Genomic DNA, 20,639 nt, shown 5'->3' with positions numbered 1-20,639 from the left:
AGGAAATGCAAGAAAGCAAAGTGGCTGTCCAATGAGGCCTTACAAATAGCGGGGGAGAGAAGGCAAGCAAAATGTGAGGGAGATGGTGAAAGATACAGGAAATTGAATGCAGATTTCCAAAGAATAGCAAGGAGAGACAAGAAGACCTTCTTAAACGAGCAATGCAAAGAAATAGAGGAAAGCAATAGAATGGGAAGAACCAGAGATCTGTTCAAGAAAATTGGAGATATGAAAGGAACATTTCGTACAAAGATTTCCATAATAAAGGACAAAAGTGGAAAGGACCTAACAGAAGCAGAAGACATCAAGAAGAGGTGGCAAGAATACACAGAGGAATTATACCAGAAAGAAATAGATGTCTCGTATACCCCAGGTAGTGTGGTTGCTGACCTTGAGCCAGACATCCTGGAAAGTGAAGTCAAATGGGCCTTAGAAAGCACTGCAAATAACAAGGCCAGTGGAAGTGATGGTATTCCAGCTGAACTATTTAAAATTTTAAAAGATGATGCTGTTAAGGTGCTACACTCAATATGCCAGCAAGTTTGGAAAACTCAGCAGTGGCCAGAAGATTGGAGAAGATCAGTCTACATCCCAATCCCAAAGAAGGGCAGTGCCAAAGAATGCTCCAACTACCGCACAATTGCACTCATTTCACACGCTAGCAAGGTTATGCTTAAAATTCTACAAGGAAGGCTCAAGCAGTATGTGGACCGAGAACTCCCAGAAGTGCAAGCTGGATTTAGAAGAGGCAGAGGAACCAGAGACCAAATTGCAAACATGCGCTGGATTATGGAGAAAGCTAGAGAGTTCCAGAAAGACATCTACTTCTGCTTCATTGACTATGCAAAAGCCTTTGACTGTGTCGACCACGGCAAACTATGGCAAGTTCTTAAAGAAATGGGAGTGCCTGATCACCTCATCTGTCTCCTGAGAAATCTCTATGTGGGACAAGAAGCTACAGTTAGAACTGGATATGGAACAACTGATTGGTTCAAAATTGGGAAAGGAGTACGACAAGGCTGTATTTTGTCTCCCTGCTTATTTAACTTATATGCAGAATTCATCATGCGAAAGGCTGGGCTGGATGAATCCCTAGCCGGAATTAAGATTGCCGGAAGAAATATCAACAACCTCAGATATGCAGATGACACAACCTTGATGGCAGAAAGTGAGGAGGAATTAAAGAACCTTTTAATGAGGGTGAAAGAGGAGAGCGCAAAATATGGTCTGAAGCTCAACATCAAAAAAACAAAGATCATGGCCACTGGTCCCATCACCTCCTGGCAAATAGAAGGGGAAGAAATGGAGGTAGTGAGAGATTTTACTTTCTTGGGCTCAATGATCACTGCAGATGGTGACAGCAGCCACGAAATTAAAAGACGCCTGCTTCTTGGGAGAAGGGCAATGACAGGCCTAGACAGCATCTTGAGAAGTAGAGACATCACCTTGCCAACAAAGGTTCGTATAGTTAAAGCTATGGTTTTCCCAGTAGTGATGTATGGAAGTGAGAGCTGGACCATAAAGAAGGCTGATCGCCGAAGAATTGATGCTTTTGAATTATGGTGCTGGAGGAGACTCTTGAGAGTCCCATGGACTGCAAGAAGATCAAACCTCTCCATACTGAAGGAAATCAACCCTGAGTGCTCACTGGAAGGACAGATTGTGAAGCTGAGGCTCCAGTACTTTGGCCACCTCATGAGAAGAGAAGACTCCCTGGAGAAGACCCTGATGTTGGGAAAGATGGAGGGCACAAGGAGAAGGGGACGGCAGAGGACGAGATGGTTGGATAGTGTTTTCAAGGTTACCAGCATGAGTTTGACCAAACTGCGGGAGGCAGTGGAGGACAGAGGTGCCTGGCGTTCTCTGGTCCATGGGGTCACGAAGAGTCGGACACGACTAAACGACTAAACAACAACAACATGATTCAGCAGAGAGGCATGGACTTTTAAACATACTATACATTCTAAAGTTATACAGAATATTGGTTTCATCCCTCTTGTTTTGGGATAATTTTATATTATGCAGTTTCATAATCAGCCAAAGAAGAGATATCATCATGATCTCTACCCACACCTGTTACAAGCGTATTTTAAGTTTCACACTAAATATCACAGCACTCATTTTACAATTACAAACATATAATTTACTTCCAAGATCAGTGTTAGCAGTCTGCCATATGACTTGAAGTCCAGCTTGTTCAATTTTATGCATAAACTTACTCATTTTGGCAGAGTAATTTTGGCAGAGTAATCTCAGCTCTATTCAAACCCAGGATAACCCAGGGATCCCTGTAGCCCTAAGAACAACGGCACCTTTGTAAATGCTCACCCTAGAGTCATCTTATAGCAAGCTGTTTGAATATCCTGTCATGATTCAAAACTCCTACTTTAAACATTGAACTAAACAGAAATAATTTAAAATAGGCTTCTACTTTTACAAAAATGCTATTTCTTAGGGGAAAATAAGTACCGCATTTTTCGCCCTATAGGATGCACTTTTCCCCCTCCAAAAATGAAGGGGAAATGTGTGTGTGTCCTATGGGGCGAATGCAGGCTTTCGCTGAAGCCTGGAGAGCGAGAGGCGTCGGTGCGCACCGGCACCTCTCGCTCTCCAGGCTCCAAGAAGCTATCCGCAAGCCTTGCATGCCCGGGGGGAGTTCCCCCGGGCGCGCACAGCTTGTAGGCGGTAGCCTGCAGCGCGGAGTACGGGGCGCCCTCCGGAGGACGCCCCGTGCTTCGCGCAGCTGTCCGCAAGCCTTGCGCGCCCGGGGGAACTTCCCCCGGGCGCGCAAGGCTTGTGGGCGGCAGCGCGGAGCGCCCTCCGGAGGACGCCCCGTGCTTTGCACAGGTGTCCGCAGCCTGCAGCCCGGCACGTGGGGCACCCTGAAGCAGAGCGCCCCTGGCGCCGGGCAGACATCTGCAGGGCTCCCCATGCTGCGGATAGCAGCCTGCCGCCCGACACGCCCTAAAGCAGAGCGCCCCTCACGCCGGGCAGACATCGGCCAGCCCCACAAGCTTGGGGGACAGCGGGGAGGCGCAGTGCGGCCATCCCACTGTTCCCCGACCTGGTTTGGGGGGGGGAATAAAGGAATTTTTTCCCCTTTATTCCCCCCCCCAAAGTAGGTGCGTCCTATGGGACGGAGCGTCCTATGGGACGAAAAATACGGTATATGTATGTACGTTAATAACAACAACCATTGTATACCACCCTATACCCACAGACCTCAGGGTGTCTCACAACACAAATTCACAATACAAAAACATGTATATTACTATACAAATAGATTTTATCTAGTTCTCCTCGTTACATATTTATTTTAGTTTCTGTTTGACCCTAATCCTAAACCAGGGGATTCCAAACTATCAAGTACACACCTGTTCCAGCTTCCAAGTAAGACTAAGGCTAGTGTTTTCCACAGTTTTAGTCCCAACGGGGGTGGGGTGGGGGTGGAAGTCATCTAAGAGAAAAATTAAGGAAGTAGGTTGTGTGTGTCTGCATCTTACTACTATGGTGTGCTGCTACCAGCTCAATTCCAACAAACTATGATTACGGAAACCTAACTTGGCTGCAGTGTGATATCTGATTTATTTATTTAATATTTATAGTCACTCTGATCAAACTTTGGATTCAGTGAATCCACACATAATCCCTTTTGTTGCTACTGCTGGAGTGGTGAGAACAGCAGGGCTGTCGACAGCTACAACAGGAAAACACAATTTTAAGGACAGATCTACCGTAAGCCGAAACGCGGATCAGCAACACCCCACAGTCCAGGGGACACCCCAACCCCCCATCACAGGATTTCACCCTCAAAAGTTGCCCTTACTGTTAATCAGATGTAAAATTTTACTTGAAAATTATCTATATTTCATACTTTTCAATATTTTAAGGTATGTCAACTAAATAGTGCTAACTTACCTTACATTGTTTAATATACTAATTTAAGCAGACCAAAGAGAGTAATTTTTATATCTTTATGACACCAGAGAGAGAGAGAAAGAGAGAGAAATCCGGGCACAGGATATCGGTCATGACATTATGTTTGCTGACTGGGAACAGTTATGGACCACTGGTGTTAAGTTTACGGCATGTAATGCCTTAAAAGAAAACATAATGAAAATGATTTACAGGTGGTACATGACCCCAGTCAAGCTTGCAAAAATTTACCATTTGCCCAATAACAAATGTTGGAAATGTAATGAGGCTGAAGGTACCTTTTATCACCTTTGGTGGACCTGCCCAAAGATTAAAGCCTTTTGGGAGATGATCTATAATGAAATTAAGAAAGTACTTAAATGGACTTTTCCTAAGAAACCTGAGGCTTTTCTCCTGGGCATGGTTGGCCAAATGGTGCCAAAAAAGGATAGGACTTTCTTTATGTATGCAACTACAGCAGCAAGAATCCTTCTGGCAAAGTATTGGAAGATGCAAGAACTACCTACTCTGGAAGAATGGCAGACAAAGGTGACAGACTTTACGGGACTGGCAGAGATGACTGGCAGAATCCGCGACCAGGGGAAAGAGACGGTGGAAGAGGATTGGAAGAAATTCAAAATATATCTTAAAAATTGTTGTAAAATTGAGGAATGTTAAGATGTCAATGGGTAAGAAGTAGAGAATTACAGCTGTAACTAACAAATTTAAGGAAATTTAATGAAAAGGAAGTTAATTAGATAAATTGACTAAAGGGTTGCTAAAAAAATTTTGGAATAAGGATGCAGCGAAAGGGAGGTAAGGGGAAGTCGATATATGTTTAATGTTGTGTATGTTTTTGTTTTGTGATGTGTTTGTTTTTTATTATGTGTTTGAAAAATTAATAAAAAATTTATATAAAAAAAAAAAGAAAGAGAGAGAAATCCACCAATTGTTGGGAAAGCGCACCCCGGGATAAAACTGCCCCTTGCAGAACCAAAAGGCATTAACTGCTGCCAGAGCAATAATCCCCCAGCACCACCTTCTGGAGCTCACAGTCTAAGGAGCAAAACCACCACAAAGAAGGGCCTCCCAACATCCCACTCAAGACAACCTATCCAGATACCATGGTCAACAATACTAAAAGCTGCTGAGAAATTAAAAAAAAGGTTACGCAACTGTTTAGGGTGCAAGCCTAATCCCACTTACCTGGGAGTAAGCCCCACTGAATTCAAAAGGATTTACGTCTGAGTAGCCATGGTTAGCACTGCTCTTTAAGTCTTAAGTCAAAACTCCTGAAATAGCAGTTTGAACCTTCCTAAACTTCCAGTGCTTATTTAAGGCTCCATTCATTCCTTTTTAAATGTGTTCGCAACACTTTTAGAAGTAAAAGAGGTATTGAATTCCTATTCTTAGATTAGAATACTCTTGAAATATGCATTAGAGTATAAACTATGAACAATAATAACGGTGGAAAGTTAATGGTTTAAAATGAAGTACTAAGCCAAGCCAAGGTATTTATTCATTGCTTCCCCCCCCCCCAAAGCCACTATTAAAAACTGAACCCAATGAGCCTGAAACAATATTTTAGCACCCTCTAGTGAAAGTGACAATTGCACATAACTACTGAGGTTCCAGAAGAAACCAATAACTTTCGAGTTTTAAAGATCTGTCAGCAAATTTCCAGAACTTCAAAACCAAATTCAGTGAATTGACAAACATGATCTAACACAGCTGCATTTGGCAAATTTAGCTATGCTATATTAGTGTATGAATGTATGCAAAAGAAGAAGAAGAAGAAGAAGAAGAAGAAGAAGAAGAAGAAGAAGAAGAAGAAGAGGAGGAGGAGTAGTAGTAGTAGTAGTAGTTTGGATTTGATATGCCGCTTTATCACTCCCCTTCAGGAGTCTCAAAGCGGCTAACAATCTCCTTTCCCTTCCTCCCCCACAACAAACACTCTGTGAGGTGAGTGGGGCTGAAAGACTTCAAAGAAGTTTGACTAGCCCAAGGTCACCCAGCAGCTGCATGTGGAGGAGCGGAGACCTGGTTCCCCAGATTACGAGTCCACCGCTCTTAACCACTACACCACACTGGCTCTCTACACCACACCACAAATATGCTATTTGTGAGACATCTTGGTGCAAACTGAATTAGTTGCATTCATTGGTAATGCACCATGTATTTAAAGTACATCTTGTATATTTTTTCCATGACCTGTGCTATGCCAAGTCTTCACATTTCTACCCCAAACAACAATCACAGTAAGAAGACCAGGGTGTTCGCCAAACCCTTTATCAAAGAACAGCAGAGCTCCTACTGCGTTGTAAATGAATCCTATTCTTCTCTTCCCCCTCCCACATGCACATGAGCGCATGGTAATCCCACATCTTATGCATAAATGAAAACTGTGTACTGTATACTGAAACCCTTGGAGCCACCCAACATCTAGCGGGTGACAGCATTCCCATCACTCTCCGAGCCAAGCAGGCCTTGCCCATCAAACAAACAGAGCACTTAAAACCTCCTTTTGCACCAGGTAACCCAAGCAGACCCGGCTCAAAAACAGTTTAAAGCTCTCTGCCTTATGGGGGGGGCAAGCGGGGGGGGGGAAGGGGAGTAATGCAGTACCATGAAGACCAGAAAACTGAAGCTCAACTCCAACAAGACACAGGTTGCACAAGTAACATCATTCCTAGTGTATGAGAGCTGGTGTTCAACCAGTTCTGGATAGAGTTGCATTCCCCGTTTGCAGTTTGTGAGAGTTCCTTAATCCAGCTCTGTCACTGGCAGCACAATTGTTTCAGTGGCACAGAAATCCAATGGGCAGCAATTCAACTGATGGATCAACTGCACAGCTAAGTTTCCTGTCATAGTATCCTGCAGGAAAGCTGATGGGATGGAGTCCTGAATAGGATTCTTCCTGCTAGGAGCTAGGGGTTGTCGGTCTTACTTCTCACTTTTGCCTTATTGCACAGCCATAGAACTCAAGCTAGTATTGTCATGCATCATATTAAGTCAGATATTATTTCACAAAGTAAGTCTGAAAAGTTTGTGAATGTATTCATGTTTATTTTAATATCACTATTTGTAACATAATAATTCAAAATAGCATGGATGGTGTATTTTATATGAATGTAAGGTCTATGCAAGATTACCAAAGGAAAATGGTTATTCAGGGCTATCCTAAATAGACAGGACTTGAAATAACAGATTTTAAAATAATGTCACATTTTAGGATAGTTGTGCCCATTTGCTTAGAGGCACTCTTGTTAGTCCAAAGGCAAGGAAAGGCTTTATAATCTGAGTGCAGTGAACCTGCCAGTTTGTTGTTGTTTAGTCGTTTAGTCGTGTCCGACTCTTCATGACCCCATGGACCAGAGCACGCCAGGCACTTCTGTCTTCCACTGCCTCCCACAGTTTGGTCAAACTCATGCTGGTAGCTTCGAAGACACTATCCAACCATTTCGTCCTCTGTCGTCCCCTTCTCCTTGTGCCCTCCATCTTTCCCAACATCAGGGTCTTTTCCAGGGAGTCTTCTCTTCTCATGAGGTGGCCAAAGTATTGGAGCCTCAGCTTCAGGATCTGTCCTTCCAGTGAGCATTCAGGGCTGATTTCCTTAAGAATGGAGAGGTTTGATCTTCTTGCAGTCCATGGGACTCTCCTCCAGTACCATATTTCAAAAGCATCAATTCTTCGGCGATCAGCCTTCTTTATGGTCCATATGTGGAAATATGGGCTGTTAAAACAGAGCAGAACTGCCTGCATTAGGAAGCCTCAGCGTGCCCGGGCTTCGCACATAGCAGGCTCTTCTGGGGGCTGGGGTCGGGGGAAGCTCGGGCTTCCCCCGCGCCAGCCCCGTGCCTGGGGGGGGGGGAATAATTTTTTTTCTTTATTTCTCCCCCCCCCAAAAAAAACTAGGTGCGTCCTATAGGGCGAAAAATACGGTAAGTGTGAAGCAGTAAAGATGGAAGTGCAACCTTGTAAGCAGAATACTCCACAAGTCTTGGAATCTTTGTGTAATAATTGTGTAAGTCAGTTGCATATCTGTGCAATTCAGACTTGAGGCAAGTGCGGAAGGCATTTCAGGGCTGGCAACCTCTTCCCAATCCCACTGGGTTCCAACAACTGCACTAACACTTAACTGTACAGAATAGGCACCTGAACGTAGAAGCAAATCCCAAAGGGGGTGGTGGAAATAGTAACTTGGCGAGACCTTGAAGTGCTTGCCAGTCAACTAATAAAGAGTTCACACTAGTTCCAGGCCCTTCTTCCCAGGGCTCGCCTGACATCATCCAAACAAGAAAGTCTCTAACCACATCAGTTAACAAACATGGATACATATGCTATAACGTTGTTGTTTTAGTTAAATAGTTTAAATTGTTATTAAGGAAATGATTATTTATTTTTCTCCTTCCAATAAAGTACAGCAGAAAAGTTGTCCAAATATAAACAGCTAACTTATTAAACCTCACAATAATTTCATAATTATCGGTCTACGTATTTCTAATAGTATAACTGAATCAGCTATTTTTTATATAACTGTAAAAACTACTCTAAAAAGTTATTATTCCAAAAATGAAACCTTCATCTGGTTGTAAATATTAAGATTATATCAGCAAGAATGAGTCTTTCTGTTAAAAATATGATTTAAATCAAGTATTACTGACTATTGATTTAAATCGTCATTTAATTTAAATCAAATCCACCCTGGCGACAAGTATCTAACAAAATAATTTGTTCTTTAAAAGATTACCTTGGTTGAAAGAACTTTGAATGTACTTTGTTCTGGAACTATGGAATGAAGAAAATGAAGCTTTAAGTTGTAGTCTTCCTCTGACGAAAGTCTCACGAATACATCTAGCTGTTAATAATACAAAACATAATCAGTAGTAAACACAAGGAAAAGGCCTCCTAGTGTTTCTGTCATTTCCCAGGAAATGAAGGCAAAGACCTTTCATTGGGAACATCTAATCTGTGTCGAGTATAAGAGAGGAATTTCAAACAGCAATTTATATTGAATTATTCAACAGATAATTCAAAGTGTGCTAGAACATAAACAGAGGATTAATGTTCTTAGTCATCAAGTAGGTACTCCGAAAGCCTGTTATGTCAGTTTGATGTGCATTCTTTAGGTAAAGAATTGCATTAACTGTAGAAAGTTACCCAAAGCCATAAATAATTAAATGGACAAAAGACACACAGCTTCTTCTTTTGCTTTATACTTCACACATTTCCATACCCAGCAAGATGTGTGAATATAAAGCGGCAACTCACTGAATTTTTGATTCTATTGTCTAAAATATGTAAATGATAAAACAAGAATACTTGCAATATAATTAACCAAACCTGGGGTCCCAATAATTAAAGTTAGGATTTAGTGAACAGCACGACAAAACAATACAGAGAATATAAATATTAGATAATACCTGCACCAACATTTCCCAAAGCCTCACTTTTCCCCATCCAAGCATAAAGCTGCTGATTTTATCTTGGGCTACAATAAGCACACACTCTCTTGGAAGTTACACTGAACTCAAAGAAATGACTTTGAAAAGAACTACATTTATAACCTAAGCGTGCCTTGATTTCAGTTTGAATTTTATGCATATCTTACCTCTTTTTCTGAAAACTGTATGATTACATCATCCTTCTTTGCGTTTTTGATCATAATAGTTACAATTACATGAGATTCTGTTTGGTACCAGTCATGCCTTTAAAAAAACACACCAGTATTTTAGTTTATGTGAATATCCCACTGTTGTATCCTGATTGCTTCCCAAGACTTTCCCAACTCCTTCCCTCTGAACAAGGGCCCATGTGAACTATGTCAAACATTTAGTTAAAGGTAGGTAGCCGTGTTGGTCTGCCATAGTCGGGGGAAATTCCTTTCAGTAGCACCTTAGAGACCAAGTTTGTTATTGGTATGAGCTTTCATGTGCAGGCACACTTCTTCAGATACTATTCAGATTCATGTGCATGCACACAAAAGCTCATACCAATAACAAACTTAGTTGGTCTCTAAGGTGCTACCGGAAGGAATTTTTTTATTTTTTATTTTGTTATGTCAAACATGAATGTCAATGATGATCCTTGGCAGAAAATGGATCATCCAGGAATTTAGCATGGATCCTCCTAAAGCAATGATCCAAGCCTTTTGGAGTGGAATTGCATGCTCATTTTCAAGAATGGAGGATTGATCAGTCCCCATAATTATCAGTATATTAAGTGGAAGATGCAGCTCCTTTCTAACCAAAGAGCATCAAGTTCATTAATTCTTCAAGTTGACATGAAAGCAACCAAGTGCATTACCTTTAAGTAAGCTCCCACAATAGATGGTCTCAGCAAGTTTCAAAGACTATTTGATGAGAGCCTTAGAACAGATTCCAGAAGAAAATGCACAGCTGGAAGAAGAGTATCAACAAGGGTGTCCCACATGCCCTTAAAGTGCAATGCCAGGTTAATGATTCATAAGACCAGTGCCACTGATTGTGTATGGAGGAATTGACCTGGTTGGACATGGTAGCTGGCTCTGTTCTTGCTGCTGCTTGTCGACCAGGTTTCTCTTATCGCACTATCTCAAATCTTCCATTTGTGGACAAGGTGATTGAGCGGGTGGTCGCAGAAGAACTCCAGGCACGCCTGGAGGATGTGGACCACTTGCAATCAACACATCATGGGACTGAAACCGCCCTGGTTGCACTGGCTGATGACTTCCAGTGGGACAGGGCCAGGGCCAGAGAGGAAGGCTGTTTCCTAGTTCTGCTGGATCTCTCAGCAGCTTTTGATACTGACCATGGTATCCTCCTGGATCTTCTAGGAGGTCTGGGAGTTTGGGGCACTGCTATGCAGTGAACCCATTCATTCCTCCTCGGCCATGTCCATAAAGTACTGTTGGGGGAGGTGAGTGTTCAGATCCCTGGGCTTGAGGGGTGCCTCAGGGCTCTGAGTCCTCTTCCATGCTTTTTAACATCTATAGGAAACTGCTAGGAGAGGTCAATAGGGGGTTTGGGCTGGGTGTTCACCAGAGGAAACCCAGCTGTACCTCTCATTTAAATTGAAACAAGTGAAGGCAGTGGATGTCTTGTGTGAGTGTGTGGAGGCGGTTGTGGGGTAGATGGCAGTCAAGAGATTGAGGTGGAATCCCAACAAGACATAAGTACTGGTTCTGGGAGACAAGGAGCAGGGAGGTGTGGGGAATTCCCTAGTCCTGAGTGGGGTAAATATGCCCATAAAGAACCAGGTGTGCAGCCTGGAAGTCATTTTGCACTCACAGCTGTCCATGAAGGCACAGGTCAATTCTGTGTCCACGGCAGCGGTCTACACTGGCTGAGACCCTACCTGCTTGCACACTGTCACCAGAGTGGCAATGCTCTGGGTATCTCCTGCTTGGACTACTGTAATGCACTCTATGTGGGCTACCTTTGAAGGTGGCTTGGAAATTACAACTAATCCAGTATGCGGCTGCCAGACTGGGAGCTGCCCCTGGGACCATGTAATACCCGTCTTAAAATATCTACATTGGCTCCCAGGTCGCCTCAGAGTATAATTGGAAGTGTTGGTGCTGGCCTTTAAAGCTCTAAATGGCCTTGGTCCAGAATACCCAAGGGAGCGTCTTCACCCCCATCCTTCAAGCCAGACACTGAGACACTCCAAGGGCCATCGGCGGTTCCCTCCCTGAGAGGGAATCAGGCAGAGGGTCTTCTTAGTAGTCAAGCCGCCCATGTGGAATGCCCTCCCAGTAGATGTCAAGGAAATAAACAATTATTTGACTTTTTGAAGACATTTGAAGGCAGTCCTGTATATGGAAGTTTTTAATGTTTGATGTTTTACTGTAGTTTTATAATTTGTTTGGAAGCTGTCCAGAATGTCTGGAGCAGCTCAGTCAGATAAGCGGCATATAATATATTATTATTATTATTATTATTATTATTATTATTATTATTTGGATGCTTGCTGGAGGAAATGCTTGAAATGTGAGGAAGCAGGACATCCCCACCCCAGATCTCCAGAACACTACCCTGGTCTGCCACCTGCCTTTCCGGGCACTGGCTCTGTATCTACCCCAGCGGCAGAAAGCCTAGCATGCCACTCATGGATGCAGTATCTTGCTGTTGTGGAAGTTTGTAGGAATAACAGAAAAATCGCAATTGAAATAGAGGTAGTAAAGCAGATCACTAGCTCCTGGCCATGATTATGTAATGAGTGGGAATGCAAGCTGTGCAAATGTGCAAATTATTTTGTCAGGATGGATGTCAGTTTATGTTGTTTGTGGGACCCATAAGCCTACCGGCTGTTATTTCTGAGTTGATTCTGGAGAGATCAGTAGAGGAAAGGTTATATGCAAAATGACCAGAGGAGCTTTCTCCTGTCCTTCTGAGCTCTCCACCTCCCCCACACAGCTACATTTTTTGGCCACCATGTGGCTAATACATTTTAAGAAGTTGAGTGCACAGATTCTGTCAGGGAACTGCCATCGGAGCCAGGAGTGGAGGTAAGGCTTCCCAGCGATGCCAGAGAAGGGCCCAGCAGGGAGAGAGGGAACTCATCTACTGAGGAAGGAAATCAGCGTGACACCAGGAAGAAAGGGGAGCAGGGGAGGGCTTCGGAGAGATGTCTCCAGGACTCTTCCACAGAAACTAGCGGGGAGAGCACAGGTCCTCCGCTGGCCACGCCCACCCTGCGCAGAAGACTTCCACGCAGGGAGGCTAGGCGGAGACTTGGCGTCAAAGAACTTTTATGCTGGAAGAAGTTCAGGAAACGCCCACTGACGGATTCTGCCAGTGACTGACACAGCCGCGGAGTAAGGGCTGTGCAGCCAGGGAAAGGTTTAACCAGGCAACTTTGCCAAGAGTAGAGGCAACTTATGCACGAGCAACCCCAATTCCCATTACAGATTCCCCTCTGGCTGGGATTTGCAATCCTATTAGGAAACCACAAGGTGGTAGAAAGGAAGGAAAAGTGTAGCTTGCCAGAGCTTGTGGACTGGATGCTGACCATGCAGAAGCTGTTGAGTCTGGTGTGGTCAGGGTGTGCATCTGCCAAACCAAACCCATCAAGATTATTATTTGGGGGGGGGGGCTATGGATGGATATTGTTTCAGGAACCTCTGGTTTGCCAATGGCTTTAACACCTTGGAATCTGCTCTCTTCTGTCTGGATGCAGAGTAGTCAAGTATTGGTTTTATTTTTTGAGGGAAGTTCTCTCTGGAATGATGTTGAGTCACAAGAGTTAATTATACCTATCTGCTTTCTAACGCTGAACAAGAACAGAATGCACACTGGACAGGGCTCCAGGCCAGATACTACGGGATTCTTCAGCAAATAAGTTAATTTGGAAAAACAGGAAACCATTAAAATCCTGGTCCTAAATGCCTATATTCTTATGTGCCACCTGACAGTAGAGCAGAGTTTGTCCAGTAGGCTGTCTGGAATAATTATTTTCCAGAAATCATAGTTCAACTTTTTCACTTTACATTAATCAAATAATTCAATTTCAAGGAGTCCAACACAGAAAGCAAAAAGATTCTTTTAGCCATTCTCTTAGCCCCAACCCCTCATTTATAAAGAGGGAATACTAATACATACCCTCCAACATTTCTCCACTGAAAATAGGGATGTCCCCTTCGATAAGGATCACTTTACTATATATACCCCACACATCTTACTGGGATGCCCCAGCCACTCTGGGCAGCTTCCAACATATATTAAAACGTAATAAAACATTAAACATAAAAACACTTCCCTATACCAGATTGCCTTCAAACTGCTTGGGGGTCAGATAATTCCATACCCTCCAACTTTTCTCCAATGAAAACAGGGATGCCCTAAGGAAATGTGGGACATTCCAGGATCAAATCAGAAACCAGGACAGCTTTTCTAAATCAGGGATGTCCCTGAAAAATAGGGACACTTAAGGGGATCTGCTAATACTAGCTAACTACTGTACATGGTAGCTATAAAGGACCCCTGACAGTTAAGTCCAGTCACGAACGACTCTGGGGTTGCAGTGCTCATCTCGCTTTACTGGCCGAGGGAGTCGACGTTTGTCCGCAGACAGTTTTTCTGGGTCATGTGGCCAGCATGACTGGGTCATGTGGCCAGGCGAAACCAGAACAGCTCATGGAAACACCTTTTACCTTCCCGCTGAAGCAGTACCTATTTATCTACTTGCATTTTGATGTGCTTTCGAACTGTTATGTTGGCAGGAAGTGGGACCGAACAATGGGAGCTCACCCCATCGCGGGGATTTTAACCGCCAACCTTCCGATCGGCAAGTCCCAGGCTCAGTGGTTTAGACCATAGTGCTACCTGTTTGGTAGCTATAAAGATGATTAATTATTGCACAGTGTCATCAGTGCATATAGCAATGTACTGAGCTGCAAAGGCAAAATCTCTGCCGGCAGTAGCTTACAATCTGAGATGAACAAAATGACAAAAACAAGACAGGAAGGGAGGAAAAGCAGAATTCAGGCAAACCCAGCTATATGCTTGGCTAGCTGGAACTGAAGATTAAGGGGATAAATATGACAGAGCCCACGTGGAATGAACGGGTTCTCAGGAAACTGAGAGTTTATACCTTATGTTCAGGGAGGGGCTTCCAAACATGGGGAAAACAAGTGCAAATGGGCAGTAATTTAAGGGAGTTCAAGACCACAGGCGGTAAAGTTGGCTGTGTAGTGTTCATAGGCAGGATTATAGCGAGAAACGAAGGTCAAATTACAAAATTATTCAGAGTGTACCATACGTTCTAATGAAATTATGATTATGTCTACATTGCATTTCAGGATATAATTAATACCAAGACAGCTAACAAGCAACATTCAATTATGTATTTTAAGAACACAAAACACTATAGTGACAAATTAAAAAAAAAACACCACCAGGTTGCTACTCATAGGGCAGCTGATGGTATATCACTCTGGGGGGCAGGGTAGAAGAGTTCTGCTGGAGCCTGCTCCTGCTCCAGGGTGGCCTTTACCTGCCTCCCTCCCTCTCCTGGAACCCTTTCCACTGGACAGGTTATAGTACCGTATTTTTCGCTCTATAACACGCACCTGACCATAACACGCACATCGTCTTTAGAACAAAAAAATTCCTTCCAGTAGCACCTTAAAGACCAACTAAGTTAGTTCTTGGTATGAGCTTTCGTGTGCATGCACACTTCTTCAGACACACGAAAGCTCATACCAAGAACTAACTTAGTTGGTCTTTAAGGTGCTACTGGAAGGAATTTTTTTGTTTTGACTATGGCAGACCAACACGGCTACCTATCTGTAACTGGAACTATGGAAGGCATCGTTTTTAGAGGAGGAAAACAAGGGAAAAAACATTCTGAATGAAACAGTGGATGTATCATTTTTGTGCTTCATGCTGTGGCCACAGACATGTGATCTGATGGTGAATTTGGGGTGACCCAATGCAAAGATTCTGAGGATCCATGTGGATCCATGCTTTGTAACCACATTTTAAGTGGGGAGCGAAGGAAAAACAAAGAAGGGACATGAGAGGGGTGTGCAGAGAAGCAGCTGGCTAAGAATGCAGGAGAGGGATTTAACGGGAGGGAGGAAAGAAAGGCAAAAGTTTCCCCCCACCCAAGCCAGCCATCTCTCTCTCTCTCTCTCTCTCTCTCTCCCTCCCTCCCTCCCTCCCTCTCCCCCAGCAGTACCTAGGACACTTTCCCCTCTGCTTGCCTGGAGGGGAGGGGCTTTCCCTGCTCTTTGTTCCGTTTCAGCAAACACAGCAACGAAACAGAGGAGGGTGGGCAGTAAGACCCTGAGGCAGAATGCAGGAAAGCAGCCGCTTCCTCTTTTCAGGTTTCCCTTCTCCGTGAAGCACGATTTGATTTTTGCCTGATTTTTCTGCTCCAGGGACCACACATTCGCTCTATAACACGCACAGACATTTCCCCTTCCTTTTTAGGAGAAAAAATCTGCGTGTTATAGAGGGAAAAATACGGTAGATCACCTGGAGTGGTTTGGCTAAGGAAAGTCCCACTGGTTCTGGCTTTCTTTTGAGGCCTTTCTTGGGAAAATTATTCTGTAAACACTAAGTACTGTTATAGAGAATGTTAAAAAAGAACTCCATCTTACTTGATCTTAGGTGGTTTTGACTGATGTTGCAAAATCTGATTGTCATCCTTTACAATGAAAAGATATTGATAAATTAGAATAATCTAGCAGTTTTTAAGCCAAGCATCATAATATTTTCACGTTACAAAAGAGTGCTTTTTAGTAGCTATCTGTGGTCTCTTGTGCAAGAAATGGACTTCAATACAAGAACCACATGAAAATACACACATGCAAAAAGAAAGTTTAGGCACATTTTATACATATATGTCATATTTCCGCAACTCCTGTACCCATGAAACCAGTGGGTGGGTGTATGACTAGAAAAACATGCACCTACATATAATTTTACAGATAATAAATCATTTTCTGGTTACTCAAGGGGACTCAAAACTATAAGGACACAGAACCATAAGATTAAAACCATATTGTAGCTAAAAGCACTTCAGAACTTTAAATATAAGCAGAAGAAAAACACAGCAGACAGAATGTGCAAGATTTTTAAACGGAAAGCTGTTGAGCACAAGGTGTTGGCAAGGACAGCATAGGGAAATGTTTAAATGAGGAATCTCAGGGTGGAACATAGTGTGCTGTGTTAGCTTATGTGGTCAAGAACAGCAAAGCAAGGAACTGTGTGAGAGGTTATGACCAAGGAGCAGACAAAGATCAAGGGAGCCAGCTGAAAAGAACTGAATGGAGATAGAAACCATCCAAGGCCATGGTCACAGAGATACAAGCTACGGGAAGAAGAGAGAGAGGAACTAACTCACAGGAGAGAATTAACTAACCAACAGGAGAGAAGCAAGGAGAGAAGCAAGAAAGGCCTGGTCCTAGACATGTGTCAATCTCTATATGCACTATATATTCTTCTGTGTGTTTCTTGTTCTTTACTTTTAAAATTCTGATAAATTACATTTTAAAATTATCTGAGATTTTCTGATCTATTAGCACTTGGTTCAGAGGGTGGGAAGACTAGTGAACACTGAATAGTAGGAATCCTGTTGGAAAGTGTTTGGGTCACATTATAAAATGCCTCATCAGCATCAACATAAAATCCTTACAAAGGTTGCCATACAACTTGGAGAAGTGTTGTGCTCTAGAAACCAAGTATACAAATTAGGGAGAACCTTACCACCTCATTCTGCAATCCAGCTGCAAGGCAAAAAAAAAAAAATTTTCTTGAAAACATGTTTCTTAAAATATATATCAATTAGCCACAAAGAAAGCACGCTGGTATCAAAGCTATTTAGTAGTTTTGCTCCAGGTTATTTTACAGAATGAGTCAGTTTAACACTAGACACATTTAGATTGCAAACCTTAACTAGGGAGTGAGTGGGACTTACTTCCAAGGAAACATGAACAAGCTTCCACACCAAGTGTGAAAAGTTTCTGACAACAGTAATGTACCATTCAAGCAGCAGCAACACACACACACACAGATCTAAGGCAGTTATGGTGGGCTTCCAAGCTGGAGGCCTACTTAGGCCCATCTGACTCTGAAATTGGCATGTGAGGCTGTTTCGAGCAAACTATGCCACCTGCCAGTTACCTGACATCACCTTGGGTGGGGGCATATATAAAATCTGAAAGACCTTTAGAACATTGGACTGTTTTGTTAAACAGCCTATATAAGCAAATCCTTTCCACTCTTAAGACTTCTTATTTTGAATCTGTTGGTTCCTTCAAAAACTTTATATAACTAGATGCTGGAAATGAACTTCAGCACCATATGGTAAAAAATGGCTTATTAAAACAATGGTAATTGGGAAAATTAACAAATTTGTATGGAGAATAAATTCCTCTTTTCCTTGTTATTTGAAAAGTTGAGATCTTTTATGATTTATGATCAACCACATTATTACTTTCTCTTATTAGACTTTTTTCTGTGAATTCTAATTTGTAACTTCATTTCTTTTTCAATAAAAGAAAAAGACCAATAAATAAACTTTATTGTTGGTAAACTTTCATTTTTATTTTGTATTTATGTACTTAAGCCTAAATTGGTTTGTTTGTTTTTTGTAATATTGAATTTATTCTGTGATTGCTAAATTGTTGATTTTTGTTATTTTGATTTTACTGACAAGTACCGTATTTTTCGCCCCATAGGGCCCACCGGCCCATAAGGTGCACCTAGTTTTTTTGGGGGGGGAATAAAAAAAAATTATTTCCCCCCCAAGGCGCGAGGCTGGGGCGGGGGAAGCCCGAGCTTCCCCCGACCCTAGCCCCCAGAACAGGCTGCTCTCTGCAAGCCGTGGGAGCCCTCCCGCGGCTTGCGCAGAGCTACCCGAAGCCCCGGCACGACTGCTGAGCGCGCCGGGACTTCGGGATAAGAAGCAGCGCTGCACAAGCCGGGGGAGCTCTCCCGCGGCTTGCGCAGAGCTACCCGAAGCCCTGGCATGACTGCTGAGCGCGTCGGGGAGTCAGGATAAGAGGCAGCTCTGTGCAAGCTGGGGGAGCTCTCCCGCGGCTTGCGCAGAGCTACCCGAAGCCCTGGCGCGACTGCTCAGCGCGCCGGGACTTCGGGATAAGAGGCAGCGCTGCGCAAGCCGGGGGAGCCCTCCCGCGGCTTGCGCAGAGCTACCCGAAGCCCCGGCACAACCGCTCAGTGCGCCGGGGCTTTGGGATGCAGGCAGCTCTGCGCAAGCCGGGGGAGCCCGGGGGGAACTCCCGCGGGCTCCCACGGCTTGCGGATAGCTTCCTGAAGCCTGGAAAGGGAGAGGGGTCGGTGCGCACCGACCCCTCTCGCTCTCCAGGCTTCAGCGAAAGCCTGCATTCGCCCCATAGGACGCACACACATTTCCCCTTCATTTTTGGAGGGGAAAAAGTGCGTCCTATAGGGCGAAAAATACGGTACTATACTTTGTATATTTGTATTTCCAGTGTTCTGTATTTTGATGTTTTGAATGTCTGCTATAAGCCACTTTGGGCACAGCTCATTGGGGAAAGTCCAATCAATCAATCAATCAATCAAAAGAAGACAGGTAAACCTGGAATGAACCACTCATACCACACTGTGGAATTACTCACTTTGTATTAAACTGTTAGACACCTGCTCTCATTGGCCACAAACTGGAAATCAGCAACATCGTTTATTGTTTATAAATTTATTAAAAATGCAAATAAGAAATCAATAAAACACTACCATACTCATCTGAACACTGGCACTGTAGTACAATATAACACTGATTTATCCTTTGCTTGACTCAGGCAGTTAAAATGTTGCATCCCCAACTGCAGAAAAGCAGAAAGTATGCAGCGACTGAAGTGTTAGGGACATGGGTGGCGCTGTGGTCTAAACCACTGAGCCTTTCGGGCTTGCTGATTGGAAGGTCAACAGTTCAAATCCCAGCAACAGGGTGAGCTCCCGTTGCTCCGTCCCAGCTCCAGCTAACCTACCAGTTCAAAAGCACGTCAAAATGCAAGTAGATAAATAGGTACCACTGTGGCAGGAAGGTAAACACAGTTTCTGTGTGCTCTGGCTTCCGTCATGGTGTTCTGTTGCACCAGAAGCAGTTTAGTCCTGCTGGCCACATGACCCAGAAATCCGTCTGTGGACAAACGCCGGCTCCCTCAGCCTGAAAGCGAGATGAGCGCCACACCCCACAGTCGCTTTTGACTGGACTTAACCGTCCAGGGGTCCTTTACCTTTGCTGTTGTTGTTAGTCTTTATGTCTTCCTCCAGCTCACTAAAGGGAATGTTCTGCCAATTCTTTTATCGTATTGGCCTACCATAAAGGGCTACAGTAAGGATTAATGAGCTGATGTGAGGTTTCAGAACATATGAGATGTGTTACAGAAATGCCAAATATTATGAAGTACTTGAAGTTCAAATGGTTGCAGTTAACTCACAAATTCCATTCTGAATCACTATTTCACTTCTGTGTCTACTACGTGGTTTAAAATAATTAGCCAAATAAAGGAGAACAACATTAGGCACTTCTAGCACTCTTTAAACGTGTGGAGGGGCCCTGAATTTTTGCCTGTAGAATTTTGAACTGAAGTTCCTTGTAGGAATCATAAAACTGCTTGAAGAGAATATTATGTCTGTCAAATAAGTAGAAAATGACTGCTCTTTTGACTCTTACTTGGCTACATTGCTTCACTTTCTACCTTAAGGAGTTTGAGAAGGGTTTTATTTCTCAAAGAGGAAAATATTATCTCCATATTCTCACTGGGATGTGCAGAAGCATTCAATTCAAAGTTATATATCTTTCATATTTCCCATCACATTTAAACTAAGCTTTGAAATGCGTACAAGATCTATGTGTGCTCTGTCCCTAGCTTCTTAAAACAGAACACCCCTTAATTACTGCATTTAGGTATAGGTTTCTTTATTCTCCATTCAAAATACAAGGGCAGAATAATAAAATCAAAGCAAATATTCAGTAATTTCAGTGTCTATGACAGAAATCTGTACATTTAAGAAGTAGCCCAAAAGCCAATTAATAAAATACCATACGTTTATAGAAGAAATTCTGGCAACTGTAAGGAACATTCTTGGAGCCTGGAGTATTTTAACGGACTTACATCACTGGTTTATACTTGTTTAGAAGTTGATCTGCTCTCTTTTCTTTTTGATTTCATTGTATTGCATTTTGTTGTGCTATATTATTGTAAGTTACCTTGAAACTATTCTATGGCAGAAGCAAGATAGAAAGGTTGA

At 43.1% G+C, this 20,639-nt stretch overlaps 1 protein-coding gene across 1 annotated transcript in view; it reads right to left on the bottom strand.

Moving 5' to 3' along the window:
* The window catches only part of SUGT1 (SGT1 homolog, MIS12 kinetochore complex assembly cochaperone), a 47,283-nt gene that overhangs the window by 10,666 nt on the left and 15,978 nt on the right, over positions 1-20,639 (bottom strand). Inside the window, exons 7-10 of the mRNA XM_081917886.1 lie at positions 17,109-17,128; positions 16,001-16,047; positions 9,527-9,623; positions 8,666-8,773 (exon numbers count right to left, since the gene is read on the bottom strand). Of these exons, the coding sequence (XP_081774012.1) occupies positions 8,666-8,773; positions 9,527-9,623; positions 16,001-16,047; positions 17,109-17,128 (272 nt within the window). The remainder of the gene's footprint in view (positions 1-8,665; positions 8,774-9,526; positions 9,624-16,000; positions 16,048-17,108; positions 17,129-20,639) is intronic.

Source organism: Podarcis melisellensis (assembly GCF_964234715.1).
Source record: "Podarcis melisellensis genome assembly, chromosome: 7".
NCBI classification, from domain to species: domain Eukaryota; kingdom Metazoa; phylum Chordata; class Lepidosauria; order Squamata; family Lacertidae; genus Podarcis; species Podarcis melisellensis.
The sequence above is the reverse complement of the archived record's forward strand: the minus strand, read 5'-3'. Positions and strand labels throughout refer to the sequence as shown.